The 23,973-nt window shown below is 41.2% G+C and overlaps 1 protein-coding gene across 3 annotated transcripts in view; it reads left to right on the forward strand.

Moving 5' to 3' along the window:
* The first annotated feature begins 8,016 nt into the window (after positions 1-8,016).
* The window catches only part of LOC134096048 (uncharacterized), a 24,683-nt gene continuing 8,726 nt past the window's right edge, over positions 8,017-23,973 (forward strand). The window contains exons 1-9 of one of the 3 annotated variants that reach the window (XM_062549795.1): positions 8,017-8,241; positions 15,417-15,758; positions 15,954-16,301; positions 16,555-16,656; positions 16,923-17,225; positions 21,356-21,448; positions 21,645-21,737; positions 23,395-23,469; positions 23,766-23,864. In XM_062549795.1, the coding sequence (XP_062405779.1) occupies positions 8,193-8,241; positions 15,417-15,758; positions 15,954-16,301; positions 16,555-16,656; positions 16,923-17,225; positions 21,356-21,448; positions 21,645-21,737; positions 23,395-23,469; positions 23,766-23,864 (1,504 nt within the window). In that variant the 5' untranslated portion in view covers positions 8,017-8,192. Of the gene's footprint in view, positions 8,242-12,201; positions 12,309-15,416; positions 15,759-15,953; positions 16,302-16,554; positions 16,657-16,922; positions 17,226-21,355; positions 21,449-21,644; positions 21,738-23,394; positions 23,470-23,765; positions 23,865-23,973 lie in introns of those variants that run through there. The other 2 variants (XM_062549796.1, XM_062549797.1) reach the window with 2 other exon arrangements.

Consider the following 23,973-nt stretch of genomic DNA (forward strand, 5'->3'; position numbering starts at 1 on the left):
ACAACAGTCCTGCACACAGACATCTATACTAAAACATGCACACATACAGACACACACAGACACACACACACACACACACACACACACACACACACACACACACACAGCAGTTAGGAGGAGGACACAAGGTACATAGCATCTGCAATTATTACACTCAGGTCCAGTAGACTCAAACACCACATACAGTATGTATTAGTTTTCTATAGGGGGGTGTACTGTGTGCAGTCATTGAAAATAAGTTTTTTCTGCTCTTCACAGAAAATGAGCCAAGTAAGAAAAAATAAATAGCATCAATTTTCTTTTAGAAAACACTGAAAACAGGTCCTACAGACCCAAACACGTTACAAAGGTTAAAGTAAATGAATTTGTGTAATAATAACATTTGACAACAGAGGGCACTGTGAAGCAAATGTTTGTAGCGCCCTATATTGGGATATAGGCGCTAAATGTTTTGCATATAAACTGCACACTATCAATGACAGCCTTGAGCATGTCATTGTTGACAATTGGCCACTTTTAGGATTGATGGATGTATAGGCAACCACTTTTGGTCTCATCACCAGATTAATTTTAGAATATGGACATGAGAAGGACAGACAAACACCTGTCGTTCCTCCAAGCAATGCCCAATGCAGTCCATGCAGGACTGAATAATCCACAAGCATATAAAATGGCTGCACAATAACGCCTACCGTATCACCCCAAACAGTTAATGTGTTGGGGAACTTTTGTGTCTAGCGCCAAACGGAACTGTTGGCGATGATGCAAGATCGTTGTTATCTCCTTGTGTTTTGAACAAAACAAAGGCACCTTTGTCCTCTCAAATCTTATCTTAAACCCATAAAGCATAATAGCATGTGTTGTTAAACCATAAAGGGTTCATTACGTCTAAACCATTGGATGGATCAAATGGCTATGATAAGTCTGAAGAACCATTGAACCTGCACATGACTGTTTAAATTAATGTAATGTGCAGTAAAAGTTGTCTTTCAGAGAGACCATACCTGAGTGAATGCTTTTGTTATACTAATTTGAGAAATAAGACAGCCTGAGACTTCACACATTTTGTAAAATTGGTTGGTACTACACACACACACACACACACACACACACACACACAAACACAAACGCATACACAGGCTCACACACTCAGACATAAAAACACACTTAAACACACAACCAAACACTCATGCACCAGATGAATAACATAGCCTAGTCCGCACATGATTTTCTAAATGGATTCAAAATGGGTTTTTTTTACCATAGCTGAGGAAGGGACTGGGCCAGAAAGATCACATGTTTTAAAAAGGTTTTAAAGATGCCCTACAGCACTCAGAATGAACTCTTTTCAAGGCCTTTTTTTTACATGTTTAACAAGATCTGAATGATGAATTTAATGTTTACTTAATTTCTTTTTTTTTTTTGCACACTGTAGGCCTATTTCATTGCCCCCACTTAAGGTTAGGCTAAAACTTTTAATCCACTTCCTCTCTCCCACTTTTTATATTTCTATTTCTGTATTTCATTCACTTGGTCTGTATTGAACCATTGTGCAGTCCTGATTTATGAAAATAGTAGCAAAGTGATTGTAAAAAACTGGAGAGAGACTCCAATAAATGGAGAAAGCCCAAATAAGCAGGCACACTTTAGAAACGAGCCCATCAGGACCCCAAAATGCCACCCACAACTCTTATTTTTGCAAGAAACTTTAAAGCAACACAAGCCCAAAGTCGCTTACAATAAGCAGACTTGGCAACTCTGGTCCTGTCCTTAACTGAACTCTAAGTGTAGCTTCGCTCACCACACCCACATCAGTTTACTGTTGGACACGTGTTGTGTTTCCTGTTTCACCTCTCAGTTTACTCTGTACAGATTTTGTAACAGTGTGGAAAGATTTCAGTGGCTAGTTCGGCCTATTTCCAAACAAAAACAGCAATTTCCCAACTACTGTATTAGCTGTGGCTTATAAATTGATTTTGCAACATTTCTTCAGCTAGGGTAATACACAGGGGGCACTTAATATGCTTTTGTTTCTTTTAACCTGCATAAAACACTGTCCTGCGGCTTATACACAGGAAATTACTGTAGGCTGTGGTATGTCTACTTTTATTTGAATTTGTGCATGCATGCGGTCACATCACATCTCTGCATGTAGTCACGTAGCTGTCAGTTAGTGGAGTTAGAGGAATTGTAACGAGACAGTAATTTTCTCTCTCTCACACACGCGCACACACACACACATACACGCACACACACACACACACACACACACACACACACACACACACACACACACACACACACACACACACACACACACACACACACACACACACACACAGAAAAGCTGCGGTTCTATGACTACTTTCATTTTGTGCATAATGTCACATAGTGTGTGCATGTAGTCACGTAGCTCTGACAGCTAGTTTCATGTCCCCTCCTGCCAAGTTTGGGTTTATTTTAATTTTTCTACCCTCAGTAAATATCTGGTCACCTTTACATTATTCAAAGCTGCTAGAGTTGCTCAGGAACTACAGTATATTGATTATGTCTATGATATCAAACTCCCAATAGACTTTCTTAAAATTAAGCTCACATATACACAGACTCCATAGTCCACACATGATCTTCCTCCTAAATGTATTTAAACTTTTACCACATCTGAGGAAGGGATTGGGCCTGAAAGGTCACATGGTGTTTTAAAAAAACTCTAACACTTAGGATTAACTATTTTTAATGCTTTATTACATATATTTTAACAAGATCTGAATGATGTGCACACATTTAACTTTTAGCCTACTGTACATATCTCTGCACACCATATGTCTATTTCATTGCCCCCCACTTAAAGTTAGCCTAAGTCTTTTAATCCACTTAATTTCTCCCACTCCTTTCTTCAGATATAGTGGAGAAAGACAGAAATGGAGCAAGCCCAAATCAGCAGCCACACTTTAGAAACAAGCCCCTCACCACCCCAAAATACCACCCATCGTCACTCTTACTTTTGCAAGACACTTTAAAGCAATACAAGCCCAAAGTCGCTTACAATAAGCAGACTTGGCAACTCTGGTCCTGTCCTTAACTGAACCCTGAATCTACGTGCAGCTTCGTGCACCACACCGTCAGTTTACTTGTTTGACATGTTTTGTGTTTCCTGTTTCACTTCTCAGTTCAGAAGTTCTTGAGTCAGTAACCTTACAGTAAAACCTCATCCCCCAGAGAAGGGCCATGTTTGTCCAGAGCATGAGTTCTCTTCTGATTGTTCTTCTTGTGCTTAAGTTAATCAATTCATTCACTCAATACCTGGCACACAATACTTTCATTAGTCAGATATGATTGGTTTAGTGAATTGCTTAATGCATGACGTAATGTTCAGTAAACAATTGTGACTGAAAAGACAATGCATCTATGTCATCTATATCTATAAGAGGGAGAGTGAAAGTCTTGAAATACAAAGTGTCATTGTATAATTTGTATCTGATGACTCTGGAGACGATATATTTATGTTTATATAAATTTATATAATCTGAGTAGCCTAATTGTTACTAGGATGCCCCATTTATGCACTGTTGTCTTCGGGAAGAAGTACATGACACATATTCCATAATCCATAGCAGCACTGTGAAGTCAGTGAGAAGCACCATGGGTGACTTAACATGGTCTACAAACACCACCTTTCTTGTCCAGACGGCATGAGTGCCTTCACCCCTTCCATCCTGTCATCACTTTCTACAGAGGCACTGAAGAAAACATCCCAACCAGCAGCCTCTCCGTCTCGTATGGCAGTGGCACCACCTTGGACCAGAAGTCCCTCCAGAGAAGGGTGAGGATGACAAAGGAAATCATCAGAACCTCTACTTAACGTTGCTTTAGCAGAGCTGCCAAGATAGTCAGAGACCCCACCCACTCTACCCATAAGCAGAAGTTCAACTTCCTGCCAGCTGGCAAAGCCACAGGCCATCACACTACTCAACTCCCTGATGCACAAACATGCCTATACCAGGGCTGTTGAACTACTGAACAAACACAGAGACCGTCTGAACACATATTAGGAACACAATCTTCTGAAATACTGTAATTTTTATTCAATACTCCACTGTTTCGGATCACCTGAGCACTTTATCACTATACATTGTGCAATAATGCAGCCAATGTGAAAACAACGTGCATTTTTTTTAAAATCCTAGTTTGTCTTCAGGCCTGAACCTACCTTCAGGCCTGAATGGAAATAAAATTCCTTTGGACACTATAGCCCAGTCATTCTTTTGTTCAGACCTTTTGGCCTGTTTAATTAAGACATGAATGTCTTAATGTCTGCTGACATCAAATACATATTGCTGTTCTTTTAGAGCAGATGAAATTGTCATGGAAATAATACCCCCCCTCGCCCCGGTGGGACAATCAGTAAACCAATGTCCATTATACAAGTCATTGCCCATCCCCAGTCATTGTCCTGCAGGTATGCACCATTGTTCACATCAAGCACACATGTTAAATATGTTACAAATATTACATAGTCCATAATTCCTATTTCACATCATAATTACATAAAACAGTCTATTCCCCTATCACACACGACACCTCTATCAGAAAATAATGACCGTGAATAGTTCTACCGATCATTATTCTACACCTGAGGGGGCGCTAAAATCTATATATTTTTAAAATTATTATAGATAGATAGATAGATACAGTAGATAGATATACTTTATTCATCCCCAAGGGGAAATTACAGTGTTTCAGCAGCATACAAACACAACATTCAACAAAAACATACGAACATGCATACATACAGAAAATCATTTAAAATGTTATTCCTATCTCTCTGCCCAGATGGGAGTCATTATAAAGTGCTATTGCATAGGTAAAAAAGTCTTTCTGTATCTGTCTTTCTTACAGCTTAGTTGGCGTAGCCTCCAAATAAAAACTTTTTTGTTTTACCAGTACATTGTGTAGTGGATGAGTGGTATTGTCCAATATATTGAAAAGTTTGTGCAGCATCCTTCTCTCCACCACCAACTCCAGGGGCTCTGGCTGACCCCAACACAAAGCCAGCCTTCCTTATGATCCTATTTAGTTTGTTAGTGTCCCTGGCTGTAATGCCACCTCCCCAACATATGGCAGAAAAGAAAATTGCAACAACACTCTGGTAAAACATTTGCAACATTTTGCTGCACACATTGAAAGACCTGAGCTTTCTCAGGAAATAGAGTCTGCTTTGCCCTTTCTTATATACAGCCTCCATGTTGTGTCTCCAGTCAAGTTTGTTGTCAATAAGAACTCCCAAATATTTGTAGTTCTCTACAATGTCCACTTCCTCACCCAGTATTGTAATGGCATTTAGCTCAGGCCTGGCCCTCCTAAAGTCTATCACCATTTCCCTGGTCTTAGCCACATTCAAGACAATGTGGTTGTTTTTGCACCATGTCACAAAGCGGTCCACCAGTTGCATGTACTCTGTCTCCTCACCATCACTGACACACCCCACAACTGCAGAATCATCAGAGAACTTCTGCAGGTGACATGACTCAGAGTTGTACTGGAAGTCAGAGGTGTATAGTGTAAACAGAAAAGGAGACAACACAGTCCCTTGTGGTGCTCCTATGTTGCTAACTACCTGCTCAGACACACACCCTTTCAGTCTCACAACCTGTGGTCTTTCAGTCAGGTAATCAATTATCCATGAAGTTGTGGAGGTGTCTACCTGCATCCTTTGCAGCTTCTCACGTAGCAGCACAGGCTGTATGGTGTTAAAAGCACTTGAGAAATCAAAGAACATGATCCTTACAGTGCTGCCAGTACTGTCCAGGTGAGAGTGTGTTCTATGGAGCAGATAGATTAAGGCATCCTCAACACCCACCTTTGGACGGTATGCAAATTGTAATGGGTCCATGTAGGTGGTCACCTGTGGTCTCAGATGGGCCAAGACCATCCTCTCCAGTACTTTCATAATGTGCGATGTTAAGGCAACTGTAGTAGTCTTTGAGGGTAGATGGAGAAGGTTTCTTTGGGACCGGAACAAGGCAGGATGTTTTCCAAGACATAGGCACTCTCCCCTGGCTCAGGCTGAGGTTGAAAAGGTGCTGCAGAATACCGCAGAGCTGTTCCGCACAGACCTTCAGGACTCTTGGGCTGATACCATCTGAACCTGGGGCCTTGTTCTGGTTTAGTCTCCTCAGCTGCATTTTCACCTGACTACTGGATACAGACAAACAAGTGGGAGGGATGGAGGGGGGAGGGGTATGATGCAGGTTCAGCACTTCCTGACCAGGTGGTGTCCATCGTGGGAGTTGAAGGCTGGGGACAGTGATCCTTAGCCATTCTCACTGAGGAGGCTTGCACAGGATGTTCTAGGGAGGAGGATGAGAGGTCTGAATGGCTGGGTGAGGTAGGGGAGTTGCCTGTACTGAACCTGTTGAAAAATGTGTTCAGCTCGTTGGCCCTATTTAGGCTCCCCTCTGCCTGATTCCCCTTCACCTTAAAACCTGTGATGGTTTTCATGCCCATCCACACATCTCTCATGTTGTTATTCTGAAGTTTGTTCTCCAGCTTCCTCCTGTATTCCTCCTTGTTCTCTCTCAGCTTCACTTTTAGCTCCCTCTGAACGCTCCTGCATCTCTCTGTCACCATCCCTAAAGGCTTTTTCTTATTCAGTAACTCCTTTAGGTCTCTGGTGATCCAGGGCTTATTGTTGGCAAAGCATCTTACTTTCCTGGTAGGTATGACATTGTCGACGCAGAAGGTGATGCATTCTGTTATACAGTCCGTCATTGATTCAATGTCATTCCCATGGGGTTCACAGAGCACATCCCAGTCAGTAACCTCAAAGCACTCCTGAAGAAGCTTGTTAGCCTCCTGTGACCACCTCCTAACTGTCCTTGTAGTCACTGGCTGCTGCTGAACAATAGGTGTGTAGGTGGGTGTGAGGAGAACCAGGTTATGGTTTGATCTACCAAGTGGGGGCAGAGCTGTAGAACTATAAGAGCCATGCACATTTGCATATAGTAAGTCCAAGGTTTTTTTTTTGTCTCAGGTAGAACAGTTAACAAATTGCTGGAAAGTTGGAAGTATTCCAGAGAGAGAAGCATGGTTAAAGTCCCCTGAAATCAGCATGGCATCTGGATGTTGTGTGAGTAACTTTGCGGTGACTGTATTGATGACGTCACACGCAGCATCGTCATAAGCTGTTTTCTCAAAACACCTCTAACTATATGCATTTATTCTGTGAATGGGACTCAGTACAATATTGATACTTTACACACTAAAACTAAATATCCATATACTTTGTGCTTTCCACATAAAGTTTCATGGTCCCACTACCTACCTAACATAGCATTTCAGGTGCATGAAAATGACACAAAAATACAAACACGTCTTGTTTTATCCTTATTATTGTCATGACCATTTGTTTTGGAGACTTCAAGTTTTCAGACAATATTAACAAAGGATTATATTTCTAGAGAAAATGCTCATTGATGGCAGGTGTGTCCCAATAAAAGAGTTCTGAGACCCTCAATATCACTTTTTTTGCATGTTCTTTTTTTTTAAGAAAGTAGGGACTTCTACCTATGAGACTGTAGTACAAACTTTTAATCATTGAATCTTACTGAGAACATGCTTGTCTTCCATTCTATAAAGTTTAGTCAGGCTAGGAATAATACTTTTAAAGATATGAATATCTTAACATGGCCTCCAAGATAAGGTAATTTAGGGAGTGTAAAAAACAAGGGCAAAAATACAATGAAAACAGTAGAATTTGGGAAAACTCACAGACAGAGAAGCACACGCACACACAAGCAAGCACACATTCAAACACTCATTTATATACAGTACATGAAAGTTGCAGGGGATGAAAACAAATTGACAAGCGTGTTTTTGCAGAGAGAATGTGCAGGACTGAGCGGCGGTCGTATTTTGTAGGCTACCGCTTTGCGGTACATCTTTTACATCCGTTTGGTTTAAGGTAGGCGAATCGCTCATTTCCAGGTTAAAGCCACAACGGAACCTATGGACATTGGTTTCAGATCAAAAAGAGTGAAAGTGAAAGTAAACGCTGAGGGTATTGTTTTTGCGACTTCCTCGTGTAGGCTAATAAGCGTCGAATATCCCTGAGTTGGGATCATCTTTTCATGTTTTGATGACATTGAAACCTGTTAATAATGTAGAAATAGTTTTCGCAAGACATATTTGAAATGACATTGAGACGTTTGATTGTGCTCTGGATCGTGGCATCATCTGAAGGTAGGCAGTGCATTCTTTAGTGCTTTATGTCGAAGGATAACAAATATTTTAGGCATGCTTTTATGTTCAATTTGATTTCCCTGTAGAGCGCCAAAACACACATGTTTCATAGCGCTTTACAGAGTGTTACAGAGTACAGAGAGAGAGAGAGAGAGAGAGAGAGAGAGAGAGAGAGAGAGAGAGAGAGAGAGAGAGAGAGAGAGCCCATGAGTAGCATACAGGGGCATGGGTTTCCTAGAATTGGCATAGCCTAGCCCTAGGCCTATGTTGCACAGACACATGTTGAAGAAATACGGTAGCCTATATTCTTTTGATATAGGCTAGGTAAAACTTGTTAGCCTATCATAAACTGAAAATGTAAACTGGATTTATTTGATTCGTTATACATTGGTTGCACATGGATGAAATGTCTAGAATTAGTCCAGCATTTATCTTTTGGTTTAAAGTAGGCTAATTAATGCCACAGTTGCACAGTAGCCTAACCCAATTTAAATGTAAAGTTAACATGAAATATTAATTTAGCCTCATTTCAGTGGCATTGTGTTATGTAGATGGCATAGGCCTAGTGAGAATGGGCATTCAAACGTAGCTTTTGTTTTGCAACAAAAAGATGCAGTCTAAAGGGCGGCCCGTAGGCCTACAGACCAGATACCACACGAATTTGTGTTGCGAAAATGCAAAAAAAAAACTTTGGAGTCCGATGCGATTATTTTAATATTTTGCAATCTATTTCGTGCGTTTTATTTCACGTCACGCAGCGAATTTCAGTTAGCATCAAGACTTGAAGCAGATTAGACTATATAACCTTGCTAATTCATGTGACGTGCATTGTGTTGAGAGGTGCTGGGGAAATGAAAGTGTATACGGCCATCCTTCCCATCCCTTGTCTATTCTACTAGCTGTTGTGATAATGAACATGAACATGAAGTGGTTTACTGTAAATAGGTGCTGTGTTCCCACAGACATACGTCAGCTGCTTTTTTATTTGTGCTAAGAGCCTTTGTACTTGTGGGCCTATGTTGCATATGTGTGAACACGTGTGTCATTTGTGTGTGTGTGTGTGTGTGTGTGTGTGTGTGTGTGTGTGTGTGTGTGTGTGTGTGTGTGTGTGTGTGTGTGCACACGCGTGCGAGAGTACAGCAGCTATAATTACTGTAATGTAAATCTCTAATGCAATGGGCAAAATGAGCTTTCTTATTTCATTAGCCTTGAGAGGCCTCAGTGCTGGGGGCTAGAAGGTGGCCAGTGTGTGTGTGTGTGTGTGTGTGTGTGTGTGTGTGTGTGTGTGTGTGTGTGTGTGTGTGTGTGTGTGTGTGTGTGTGTGTGTGTGTGTGTGTGTGTGTGTGTGTGTGTGTGTGTGTGTGTGTGTGTATGGGTGTGTGTATGGGTGTGTGTGTATGTGTGAGTGTGTGTGTGAGGGTGTATGTGTGCCGATCAGAGTGTGTTGTGAACAGATAAACTGTCCGCCGAGTGTTTGCATGCTTGTTTCTTTGTTTGTGTGTATGAGAGAGCGATAGAGAGAAAGAGACAGAGGGAGAGAGAGAGAGAGAGAGAGAGACTGATAGATAACTGGTTCACTGATCTGATGTAGAGCTGGGAGAACTGGGCTCCTCTCCAAGAGCTGGAAACCAGTCAATGAACTGCATCCTGAGGAGGATTCTGTGGAGCTCTCCCTTTGTCTTTCATTCTCTCACTCCATCTCTGCCCACTTTCCCGCTTTCTCTCTCTCTCTCTCTCTCTCTCTCCTGTGAGACCTGTCAAACAGTAAACTGATGTGGGTGTGTTGAGCGAAGCTACACTTAGAGTTCAGTTAAGGACAGGACCAGAGTTGCCAAGTCTGCTTATTGTAAGCGACTTTGGGCTTGTGTTGCTTTGAAGTTTCTTGCAAAAATAAGAGTTGTGGGTGGCATTCTGGGGTGGTGACGGGCTTGTTTGGGTGGCTGCTGATTTGGGCTTGCTCCATTTATTATGTGTCTTTCTCCACTAGCACTGATCTTTTGGCTCAGGAGAAAAACCTAATGTCAGTGAGCACATCATCCCCCAAAAAACCACACAGACACTTCACTTCACAGCGTACACCAGCGCAAAGCACACGCACACACACACACACCCTCGCAACCTTCAGAGAACACACACATCACAGAGTCGTCCCGTCTGAAATGAAAATGCACTCTTGATCAGGGAAAATGTGAGAACTAAAAACAAACTAACAAAAAACATGAATCAAAGACAGGGACACTGGAACAAAAACAGGGTACAGCTGTGACCGCATCTATTCGCAATCGCATTAGATAGCAAAATACCTTGCACAGTCACCCAACTAGAAGGGAACAGAACTATGCTCTCTCTCTCTCTCTCTCTCTCTCTCTCTAGCACACACACATACACACACACACACACACACACACACACACACACACACACACACACACACACACACACACACACACACACACACACACACACATACACACGCACACACAACATCAGGAGTGCGTAATCAATCACACTTCAGTAAGTGTAGAGACTATTTTGTCTAGAGTTTGTTTGGTGTTGACTGGGAGAATCTGTGACACTTGTTTGTTCCAAAATGTATCAAAGAGTGTACTGTGGTTAAAAAACTAGATACTAAGTTACGTATAGAACACTCATGAAATATTTTTGGAACCCACACTGGCCACCAAACAAAACTACATTTACATGTAATCAGGAGAAAACAGAGGTCAGGCTGTCGCACTGACAGCCAGTTGTGATCTATGGCAAACAAAAGAAGATTTTACGAGGAATTTCAATATCACATACCCACTGCAATCATTACTACATTGCTATCTACCTTGGCCTTGTCTGTGCTATGGGCAGGAGGCCCGAGTAGTCAGAGTGGAGAAGGGAATGTCAGCTATGAATGAAAAGAAAGATTAAGAAACATTAAACCAGTCTGCATGGGCATAGCTAACACCTGGTTACATCAAGACAAGACAACGGCAAGTAGACAGGCACTACTGTGCTAAGAAAGCGACACTCAACTGGGCTATTTATCGCCTATACCTTGATGAACACAGAGTAGCCTATTACTGTAATCAAACAGGGGGTGAAATAATGCAGGATTCCTGGATTTTTTATGGATCCTGCCCTCTGCTCAGATCTGACCACAAGTCCTCCTCAACATCGCAGGTGATGTCCTCTCGGGCTAGGCTACAGGGAAAATATCACTTTTTGTGCCATATGCACCCTTGAACTGACCCCACCTCAATGTCTCTGCATGTCCCTTCTATTGCTTGCAAAAGAGGCATGCAGGTATGTGGTTGGTTTTCTCAATGATAACAGGAGATTTGACTTTTGAACAAAGTGTCTATTGTAAGGCATCGTAGCCTCTGCAGTATTTCGCAATAAGCGTATTGCAAATAATGTGCAAAGCAGAGAATGTGTATATGGTTAGTGTTTAAAGTATGCTACAAGAACTTTAGGTATTGAGGCTTTAGTCTAAGCATTTAATTTTAGTGTGTGTAAGCAATGAGCAAAAACTACACGTCATCCCTCCCCCTACCCGTCACTAACCAAGCACCCCAAGATGAAAGATGGCTACTGCCATCATAGGCCTACTACGCTGCAGTTCCAAGTGAAAAACAACCGCATGCGTTGAATCAAAGTTCACCTCTGCCTGGAGTGAGATATACAGTAAGCACAGAAAACGCTCCTGTACTCCAGAGAAGTGGTCTACTGCCAACGACGAAAACTTGCATTCTATCAGTCTTGCAAACACCTCTATATTATGTGTCCATTGGCTCCGTGTCATGCCCACAGGTGAGCTCAATTAGTGTGCGCCTGATAGATACAGTAGGTGTGCTCACAGCCTCACACAGGTAAAAGTGAAAGTAAACGCGAACCATATTTTGCGCCTTCCTTTTGTGTTAAGCGTTGAATTTCCCTGTATTAGGATACTCTTTTCATGAGATGATGACATAGGCTTACATAACAGGCGTAATAATGTAGAAATAGTCTTCGACAAGACAGATTTGAAATGACTTTGGGAAGTTTGATTGTGCTCTGGATCGTGGCATCATCTGAAGGTAGGCTATGCATTCTTTAGACCTTTAGGTCGAATGATTGAAATATTTTGTAGGCATATAGGCCTATGTGGCACTGGCACTATAAAAATACGTTCCATTCTTTAGATTGAGGAAAAACTACTGCTATCGAGTTCTACTGCAGCTGGATTTAGCCTACAGTGCTTCATTGTATTGTGTAAGCATACGTCGGTTGCACATGAATGAAATGTCAAAATGACAAAAATAAAACCAACAACCCATGAGTGTCATGCTGTAGTTTCAGCAGAGAAAATAGACAATTCAAACAAAACACCACTGACAAAAAATAAATCATGCCGCCGGTACTTTGGTCTTACATAACTCTGTTGGGCAAATGTCAGTTCAACGTAATAACATTGTGTTTGAATTAGAAGTTAGAGTTTGATTACCGTAATTTCCCGACTATTAGCCGCAGCTTATACATTGATTTTGCAAGATTTCTTCAGCTATGAGGTTAATAGGGGGGCAGTTAATATGGTGTTAATATGGTTTTGTTTCTTTTAACTTGCATGAAACACTGTCCTGCGGCTTATACACAATGCGGCTTCTATACAGGAAATTACTGTAATTTCATGTTTTGTGGTTCAGTAACTGTGACAAACCATATAAATATTTTATTTTTTTGGTTTCCCTATTTTCCTTTTTACTCAATTGGAACAACTATTTTAACACAATAAGGTTAATTGCAACATAATATGATATGATACATTGGACCAGGGCTGTAGCCTACGCTAAGCTTTTTCACTAGGAGCACAGGTGCTCCTAAATGAAAAAGTTTAGGAGCACAGAAAAAAATTTAGGAGCACTATGAAATTTCCTTGAAAACCTTCTTGCCTTAAAGGAATATTTCAGTATTTTACACTTTAAGCCTGTTTTCTGCATTGCCTAGCATGAACACGAGTGTTTGACACCGAAATATCGACGATTGAGCCTGTTGATGCATTTCGGCACCTTTAGAATGTTCTCTGTATGGCGTTAACATTGCTCCCTATGTGCATAAACTATTCTGTCCTTAAAACACCCCTAAACGTTCGTTTTTAAAAATGTGCAGCTCACCGAGTGGTTACTGGTCTTCAATGATCTTCTATAGCAAGTTTCGCAGTGAAATTCAAATTCTGTTGTGTTATATTAGGCAAACACGGTTGTGAGTTATCTGAAAAATTACTTCCGGGATTTCGAAAATCCCTGATAAACTATGACTGAAGCTACATTTCGCTGTCAAACTTGCTATAGAAGATCGTTGAAGACCAGTAACCACTCGGTGAGCTGCACATTTTAAAAAACGAACGTTTAGGGGTGTTTTAAGGACAGAATAGTTTATGCACATAGGGAGCAATGTTAAGGCCATACAGAGAACATTCTAAAGGTGCCGAAATGCACACACCGGCTCAATCGTCGAGATTTCGGTGTCAAACACTCGTTTTCATGCTAGGCAATACAGAAAACGGGCTTAAAGTGTAAAATACCGAAATATTCCTTTAAGCAGGATACAGATCATTCACAGCAGTGGCAATCATAGTCTCTGCTCAAACCCTACACACACAGAAAATGGCTTGTCTTGTTTCTATTTCATATTTTGAATTCAGAATTTGTATACATTTTGGTATCAATTTATAGCATTTTAGGATCTGCATAATTACTTTATAGCTTAAAATATTCAGTAAACTGAATACTTCTTATGATTACACTGTAATGATATTACAGGGGTGGTATGTAGGTCTAATTGAGTGCCTGTCACTTTAAGATGTACGTGAACATAATTAGGTTTCATTCGGTTTTAGGAAAAGAGTCAAGCATAGTTCAAGGATACATCATGTTTTCATTAAATAACTTAAATGTTCAAAAAACGAACAAAGGTAAAGACAAATATTTCTGGTGTAATAGAAAAGATGAGTGTCCACTGTCCAGTAACGTTAACTTCTATGATTTAGGTAGCCTACCATGGCATGGCATCGTGAGTTGTCGCTTTTTCCTTGGTCATGTTTAATTGGCTGGGTGCTTAACTTGCTCTACCATGACTCGTCTTGGAGTTTGGTAGGCTATATCTGTTATATCCAATGAGTGACAACCAGAGCTCAAAATAAAACGTTAGGCTACGGTATTCTCCTGATAACGTTAGTGGAATGGAATTAATGTGAATGTAACCTCCATACAAAGACGCAGAGTGGCTATATGATGCGCACATTTGCAATGAAAATGTTCCGCCTTTTTAAAGCAGGTGTAGCCTACACCAAATCGTGGTTAAATCCATCATTTAGACAACAGAATCAGTCGGATTTCTCTCATAGAAGTCAACCAGGCCTATGTCAAATGCAGGCTGGGGTGAAGCTAACACGGTTTCCACACCGTGTTTATCAACCGTGATAGGGCCTAATAATAATATTTGAAATGAACACGGTAATTGTAGGCTATATAGTCAACATTCTTATCATGGTTTGCCGTTTCAACGGTAGGCTAATCGCTACAAAGTCACCAACTGATAACGAACAGATTGAAGAAAAAGAAGAATGGTTTTGGAGTGACATTTCTTGCGTGTGTGAGAGACAGCGAGGTTGATGCTGAAAGCATGAGTTTCCAGCCAGGAGCGTTAGAGCTATTGTATACAGATGCGCGAAAATTGTAGCCTACTAGCCTATACTTTGATCCACTTGGTGTGGATTTTTAGGAGCAAAATGCGAATAAAAGGGTTGAATTCAGTACTCGCACCTGTGCTCCCATTTCAGATTTTCAATTAGCACTAATATATATTTCCTCGCATTTGCGACGAGGTGCTCGCAGTGTACAGCCCTGCATTGGACTAGTACTGACTTTTCCTTTTGTACAGTAGGCCTGCTATCATTCCTTCACATTCACAATATTAAAATGTAGTCTAACATGCAGTACAGTAATTACATGAAACTAAACCTATATTTTACAGGTTTACAGTATGTAAAGCTTTGCTGTTCTTTATTGCAAAAACATGGCAACATATTTTCAAAATATATATTCCTATAACTTCAAAGAATGTTTTAGGAATTGAAAGAATTTTGGTCCAACTATAACACAGAGTGTTGTAACTTTCATTTACTCACATGTTACTGTTTTATGTAGCCTTTCTGCTACAGGGTCCCTCTGGTCCTCTGACGGCAAAGCTGGGAGGTTCTGTTCTGCTGCCCTGTTCTGTGGAGACCCCCTTACCTCTGGAGGAGCTGGAGGTGGAGTGGAGAAGAACAGACTCAGATGTGCTGGTGCACCTGTTCCAGGAGGGAGAAGAGAGACCAGAGTCACAGGACTATGCCTTCAGGGGAAGAGCCCGTTTTGTCACAGAGTTAGCAGCTGGAAATTACTCTCTGCTCCTCACAAATACAACCCTTGGAGATGCAGGAGTTTACATCTGTAAAGTGTTTACAAATTTGAAATCAGATGAAGTCACAGCTGAAATTAGATACATTGGTGAGGTTCTTGTTATCAGATATAATGTAATGTGCATGACTCAATTATAGCCCTAAAAAGTCTAATATCAGTTTCGAGATTTTTTATAGCATTTAACTCTGAGGCTTTTTTAGTAATATGGCTTTGCTAACAGAACATGGCTGAAATTCTGTATTTAGCATAGTCTATGTCTTCTTTTTGTGGTTTGTGTATCAGAGCGTCTCGTAGTGAGAGGGGCAGGTGCTGTCTCTGCCTATGTGGGTGACGAGGTGATTCTAGACTGCTCTGTGGACTCCCACATCCCCCCTGAGAGACTGCAGAAGGTCGTCTGGAAGAGAACAGACCAGGAGATCATAGTGCTGCTTTACCAAGATGGTGAGTCCCTACAAAACTCCACCCATGAGAGATATCAAGGCAGAGCAGAATTCTTCACCACAGAAATCCCCAAAGGCAACTTCTCTTTGAAATTGAAGGATGTCAGTCCTAAAGACAGAGGAGAGTTCATCTGTGAAGCCCACAGTGATCATCTATCAGCCAACACTACTGTTGTTTTACAGGGACTGGGTAAGACAATAGAACACTCTATTATTATTATTATTATTATTATTATTATTATTATTAATTTCTATACAAGAATCGTAAAGTGAATTTAAATGATTGGACAGTTACAAACTGTGCTCCGAAGGGCACTAAGTAAAATAATCAGAATAAGATATACCAATGGTTTGGTCTAGAACGTCTGTAAAATATAGTGCATCCTCTTTACTCTATAATCCTTGTTCTGCCTGTCCTGATTACCTACCCTCTTACTCTGCAGATGCTGTGCCAGTGCTCATCATGGCATGTCTGTTGTGTGTCATTGCTCTTGTATTGGCACTTGGACTTGGGGTTCCTGCATTCATCCAGTTAATGAAAAATGGTATGGCTATAAATGTGCTCTTTGACAGGAAATCAGAACAATTTGTTTTTCCATAGTCTTACTCGTGCTGTATATCATTAAATAATATATAATATGTATTATTCTATTATACAGTATTTATTTTGGTAGGCAGGTCTTTACCGGTATGTTTGTGAGAAGTTACTATTTTATGGAACAAAATAAGCTCTCTATTCACAATTTGAAGTGCCTTTGAATCTTTATCCTGTGTTATTTAATGTAATGTCTATGTGTTTTAAAACTTTTAGTGGCACCCGGACGCTACCTAGCATATGTGGGACGGGAGGTGGTTCTGCCCTGGGATCCAAAAGGTTTACAAGGAAGGTCATTGGTCAGCGTAACCTGGAAGAGGCTGGATCAAGATGTTTTAATGTACCAGAATGGTGTTGTCTCACCAGACTCTCCACATCACAGATTTCAGTTTATAGATATCCAAAAGTTCGAGTGTTCACTAAAACTGATGGACGTTAAAACTGAGGATGAGGGAATGTACATCTGTGAAATATGCACAAATGTGGATTCAAAAACCAACACTGTACCACTGCAAGTGTGTAAGTATCCAGAACACTCTTTGATATTTATACTGTGACATTGCATTTAGTGATGTTCCAAGTGCTTGAATGCATAATCTTGTGTGAGTAGTAGTCTTTTTCAAGTGTTTATATTGAGGTTTATTGAAAGAAAAAGGTACTCAGGAGTTGAATGCATAGTTGACAATTCAGGTGAAAGGTTTGAGTTCAACACACAAGACTTACCAACCACGGGAAATCTCGTGCTATGACGTCATCGAATTCCAACGTTATCCCCGCAAATCTGTTTTTGACACCGGCAAGTAAAATCTTACGTGCGGTAATTTTTTTTTATTTGATCACAACTGGTGTTTATTGTTTCATGCAATGATCACATGACCATACGAGAGATGAATCATTACTTAAACATGTCTGAAAGTGTTAAATGTAAGCATTTTGAGGTTTAGAAGCAAAATATGTTTAAGTGTTAGTTAGCACTGTCGGGACGATTGAAACAGTTGTTTCAATCGTCCCGCACTATCAATGCAAAAAAAAGTTTCAAAATAAAAGAGGAAGATCAATTGTGAATCCCTCAACAGGGCTTACAACGGGAAATAAGTAAATTACATGGAAATGTAGTCATCAGCATGGTATAAAATGTAGAAATGTGAGTTTAATCGAAACGCGTATTTTTTGACCTACTTATATTTTGAAGAATCAGGGGAAAATTTTAGCCATGACAAGTACAGAAGTATGATGTATGTTTCATAAAAACTAGAGTAAAGTGAATGGTTTCTGTTTACAATATGCTGTTTCAGTTGTCCCGCACATGTGTTTCAATTGACCCGACTGGGCGGGTCAATTGAAACAAACGACAACTTACGTTCAAAGTTAAAAAACAACGCGATCACTCAAGGTGTACATGAAATTAAACTGGTAACTAAGAGAAGACACATGAGAGTTGTTGGTCATATGAAAAAAATATTTGTATCCCTTTCACCTGTTTTGAAAAAGACGTTAAACTGAAAAGTGTTTCAATTGACCCTGCTCTCCCAGTTTCCTTGCCAATATGCCAATATGGCAGAGCTATGGAGAGTGTAAGCCATCTGACAATTGATACGTCCGTCGTTGTGTTCTCCGTCTTGATCAGAACATGACAACTGATTAGTTGGGGGTGGAAGTGTTTCAGGGCAAAAACGTGGCGCATAGTTCTAGGAGATTGATGTGGAGGTGCTTCTGCCCACTTGCGCAAGATTAGAGAGGAGCCTGCACCCCTTTATTGTTGTACTGCAGGTGCAGCTATTCACAAAAACAACAGGAGAGGATGAAAGAAAAGCATAGCTCTGCTTCCTTCATGGTACAGTGTTGTGTAGTACTGTGGTCAAAAGCATAGAAGGATGAGAAAACTGCAGTGCATACTGTTGCTTTTTTCCACTGTGCAGGACCCATTCTGAGGCTACATCTCCATTATGCCTATCACCCATTTTCGAGCTGAAATTTGTCTGCTTTGTATTCATTCGAAAACTCAGGCTTTGTATATTTATGTGGGCAGTGAATATGCAAACATCTGAAAATGATGACGTACAGTAAAAACTCAATGTTCCCTTCTTGATTGGAAATTGTCAGTCCAATGTTTCTGGACTCTAGACTCACTTTGACTTTCACTACTAGCCTGCCAGTGATGAGAGAGACCGAAATACAAGCTTTATTGCTGTGTTGGGTTGTATCTGTAGAGCAGCTGAATTACACATTTTACTTTGCTGAATGGTCATGTGATCCACACTTCAGGTGTCCCTCCTACTATCTAGGTGTCCCGTGAGGACAAGACTGAAAACGCAGTGCAGTGTAGTGTAGATGTAATCTAAGCGTGTACACACTCAACAGGCTCCCATGTAGGCTGGTCATATATCTATTTAGGGTTTTTATGGAATTCAGCGTGTCAGAGCTCTCCTAGCCACTGACAGAGATGTGAGAGGACTGACAGGGGCTGGGTTAGCCGCTAGTAGGTTTGTGAATGTAGGCAATTATCTTTTGTGTGTATGTGCTTCATGCATAACCATGCTCACAGTTGAGTCAGGTTCGTAGTTGTTGGGGAGCAGCAGCAACCTTCCAGTAAGGAAGGTTGAGTCAGTCATGACCTCAGGCTCTGATTGACCAGTCAGGTCAGGACAGAAGCAGGGTGCCTCTATTGGATGAGGAGCGTGAGCAGACTCCCGTCAAGGATTCATCCTCATGGTCCCGAGGATGAAGGCCAAGGAGTTGGGGATGGGGTGGGACCATTGTAGACAGACTTGTGCATGGCGGCATGAGTATGGCCGGCGCATCAGGCTCATAGCTGGCTGCATGGTTGGCTGGGCAGAGAGAGTCGCCTGGCGGGGAAATGCAGCCCAGTAGGGTCCTTCAGAGATGCTTCAAATTGCTCCCGGAGGCCGGAGATGCCTCATCTAAAGAGTTTGTCTGGAGAGACCCTGGCGTTCAGCAGAGGCACCTTTAGGCTGCAGTCAGACAGAATGCTTTCGTGTTTTTGTGCTTTGTGCACCTGCTGCACCTTGCATTATTGGAAAGGCACCCTTAGCGCCTCGAATTGAAAAAGTTAAAGTCAATGCCAATGAAAAACACCTGACGTCATTCGCCTTTTTGTGAAAACATAGCGCACCTCGCGTCCTGTCTGATTGCACTCTTACTCTGTCAGGGAGGTTGGAGAGGTTGAGCCACAGATGCCAGGGCTACCAGTACCAGTACTGGGCTACCAGTAAACAGGCCCTGGGCTAATACTGAGTCCATTACAAGCCCTTTGAGCAAAATATAGTGCTTTGCACATGTTGGTGAGGGAGCCAATATCGCAGTATCTGGCTGGTGCAGTACAGTAGCTCTCTGCAGTACACCTGGAGGCGACTGTGTTGATGCGTCTGCAGGACTGACTCATGCAGGTGTATGCCTTCTCCACCAGGGAGGCGGTCATCCTGCATGTCTTTGACGGCAGGGTGGGTTTGCCACTGGTCGACAAAGCAGAGGTAGGAGGCTACCGCCTCTTTCACACGTGACATGGAGATTTCCTGAGCAAAGTTGGGGAAGGCAGGAAGTGGACAGTCGTGCTTTGTGGATCTTGCCTGGTAGTAGTCGCCATCCATCCTGTTCTTGGTTGTCAGTGGTGGCTCCAGCCAGAGGATGTGAAACAGCTCACTGACTCAGTCCACACCCTAATGTGTGAGTCATGTGAGGGAAATCATCTGCACTGGGGCTGGCTGTAGCGTCGTCCTTTTGATTGGACGGCATTTCAGGATCATCAGGCTCAGCATTGGAGGCTAGGAGGGACATGTTTTCTTCTCTTAGATTGAACGTTTTGATAAAATGTTCACCACACTGAGCAACACCCAAGGCTCCAGGCCAGCGAACAGGTAGAGAGGGGGAAGGAAGCCCTGCTATGAGCAGCGGAGACAGCCAAAGGAGGTGTGAGTGTCTTGGGTGAGATTGCTGTGAGCCAGGGGGGGCAGTGCCTTAGGACACAGACTTGCAGGCCATGGCCTGCTCTTCTACAAGGTCTGAGGTTCAATTGCTGCACAGTGCTGGCAATGATCTGGTGAACAGAGTGCTACCTGGATATTATGCGTACCAAGGTGGCTCAGTGTAGAAGGTTTAGTTTCTTGAGCGCTGGTTTGAAAATCATTAAATCACTGAAGAGGAAAGAGAGCATGGCTTTCTTGGGTTGTGTGTTTCTATATACACCGCACAAAAATATCCCTGAAAAGGGTTCTTGGAGATTGGTTCAGATCGATGACATCACCTGAAGATTACTGGTTAACGTAGTCACTAATAGGCCTACAGTTCTTTTGGACAAACAATTATCATGATCAGTTATCATGATCCATGAATTTTATTCCAATTGGGGATTAACTTCTAATATCCATCAGGCAAAGTGTTCGGTAGTCTGAAGGGAAAATATGATAGCCTCCAGAAGTCTGGCTAGCAATTTTGCGATCCCTCAGCATATCACCACTTCCATAAAGTTAACCCATCAGTGTAGGCAGCTTTGTTTACACTGTTCTTGGTACCAGTTTTGAGAGGGGCACCCCTCTCAACTTCACAATCTTACACCCCTTATTCAACCTTACCTTATACATGTCCAGCTGTGCAAATGATGTTTTTTTTCTCCTGAATTCCCTTTTCACTAGATAATGGAAGGACAATGTTGATGCATTACTCACTGGTCTTCTGTCCAAACATCATTATGTTCATTGCATTCATGCTATATGGTGTGAAACGAGGTATGGCACTGATTCTTTGATTATGCTGTTGCTGGTTATCGTAAATTCTATAAGAATAATATGCAAACCATGCCATAATATTGAAGTTAAATATGAAGAGTTTGATTTTTCCTGAATATTATACAATAGTAATCAATGGCATGAGTGACTCTACTCTACTCTACCTAAAATGTCTTTATGTTATATTGTATTACAGGTTTTGTTGATGACATTGTTACATGTGCAACAGTCAATTTTGTTCGATTTCTTCTGGTGTTAAAGACTGCTCCCTATCTGGACTTACTTCCTGGTATGTTTTAAATTGCCAGATTTGCAAGTGCATGCAAAATGTAAACATACAAAATATTGTTAATTTTAACTAGGTGTACACCGACACCAAATCACATCGGGGCACATGAAATGGTGGCCATTTATGAAAAATAAGACTTTGGTCCCAAGGGACCACTCCCCTGCCCTTTTGCTGGTTCTTCCTTTCTCTTAAAGGAACACTTCACTGTTTTTTCTTATTAAACTATGTTATTCGCTTAATTAAGACGAGTTGATACATACAGTACCTCTCACGTTTCAATGCGTGCACTCACTGGCTCTGGCGCGTGGCGCAACTTTGATAGCACTTAGCTAGCCCAATGCATTCATTAGGATCCAAACAGTGATGAAGTTAGAAGTGACCAAACACCTCCATGTTTTCCCTATTAAAATACAGTTACACGAGTAGTCACACGACCAAGTATGGTGAGACAAAATAAAACGTGGTGCATTTCTAAGCAGGTAAAAGGGATATTGTGGGGTGGAATAATATTGGGAGCACTTAGACTCTGCGCAGTAATATCCTCACTCCAAAGTGAAACTGAAAGTGCAAGAGTGAAGATATTATTGCGCCACACAATATAGTTATCCCTCTTACCTGCTTAGAAATGCACCACGTTTTATTTTGTCTCACCATACTTGGTCGTGTGACTACTCGTGTAACTGGGAAAACATGGAGGTGTTTGGTCGCTTCTAACTTCATCTCTGTTTGGATCCTAATGAATGCATTGGCCTAGCTAAGCGCTATCAAAGTTGCGCCGCACGCCAGAGCCAGTGAGTGCATGCATTGAAACGTGAGAGGTATGTATCAACTTGTCTTAGTTAGGGGAATAACGTAGTTTAATATGAAAAAACGGTGAAGTGTTCCTTTAATTCCCCCCTGCTGCAAATCAACCATTCCCTTGCTGCAACTCTTGCTGGTAACTTTATAATATTAAACTGATTAGTCGAACAATCAAACATGACTCTACAGTACCTAGACTTTCATGAATAAGGAATGAGGGATTAGATAGATAGATAGATAGATAGATAGATAAGATACTTTATTGATCCCCAAGGGGAAATTCAAGATTAGGGGGTGTTGAGAAATTGAGATGTTTATCACACTCATACACACACTCACACACATACACACAGAAGCAAGCACACACACATGCACACACTCACTGGTATACACATAGCATGAGTTGCAAGAGTAGAGGATGAAGTAAAGCCTACCTTACACTGACAAGATTTTGGAAAGATTCTTGAAAGATTGTAGTCTTTTGAGTAAAGCTTGAATGATGGGCATTAGTTCAAAGACTACAATCTTTCAAGAATCTTTCCCAAATCTTGTCAGTGTAAGGTAGGCTGAAGGGATATTGTGGCGAGAATGTGCAGGACTGAGCAGCATTCATATTGTATAACGCTATGTGGTAAATCTATTTTGATATTTTAATGAAAAATATTTACTAATAGGATATACAGTGCATTGTCATTTTCCATTACGTTATACAGTATAATGTATACTGAATCGTAATGTCACAAACTCACCAGATTCTGACCTGTTAAGGATCTATGTGTAAGATACTGCTAAAGTGCAGTGATGAATAATTTTGTTTTATTTTGTTTTACTTGGCTTATTCTCTCTCATCTCACAGCATGTCCAAAAAGATATATAAAGTCTGTTAGTGTCCTACTTCAATACTTTATTGTTGCTGGGGTACTATTTTCAGGTAAGAGTTTAGTGTCATTAGTGACATAATTAACATATTCACATCATAGCTATTATCTGTCATTTATGGACTTTACATTCATCATCAGTGGCAGGTCAGTAAAAGTAACAAAATGTCATAAATCATAGGAGGACATAGGAATTTGTCTAGCATATCATCACATTCAAGTGTGTTTAGGTTACATAGCCGCCCTATACTGTATAACACAGGAAATACAGATACACATACAAATGCAAACCATTTCCCGTGTGTAATGAATAGCCAATGAATAATGTATACCCTTTTCTGTCCCTCAGGTGTTTTTGCTGACATTTCATTCGCTGGTGCTAGCACATACTTTCTGTGGTTCATTATTGGGATCAACTTGTTCTACAGTGCTATGGGCGCTTTGTTTGGTATGGAAGTTTCATGAATAATGTTCAGGTTCTATGTGACAGAAAAGACAGAAGTAATTTTCTATTGGCAAACAGAACAGTGAATATTTAGGAAAGGTCCTCCCTCTGT

The sequence above is a fragment of the Sardina pilchardus genome, chromosome 11 (genome assembly GCF_963854185.1).
Source record: "Sardina pilchardus chromosome 11, fSarPil1.1, whole genome shotgun sequence".
Lineage (NCBI taxonomy): Eukaryota > Metazoa > Chordata > Actinopteri > Clupeiformes > Clupeidae > Sardina > Sardina pilchardus.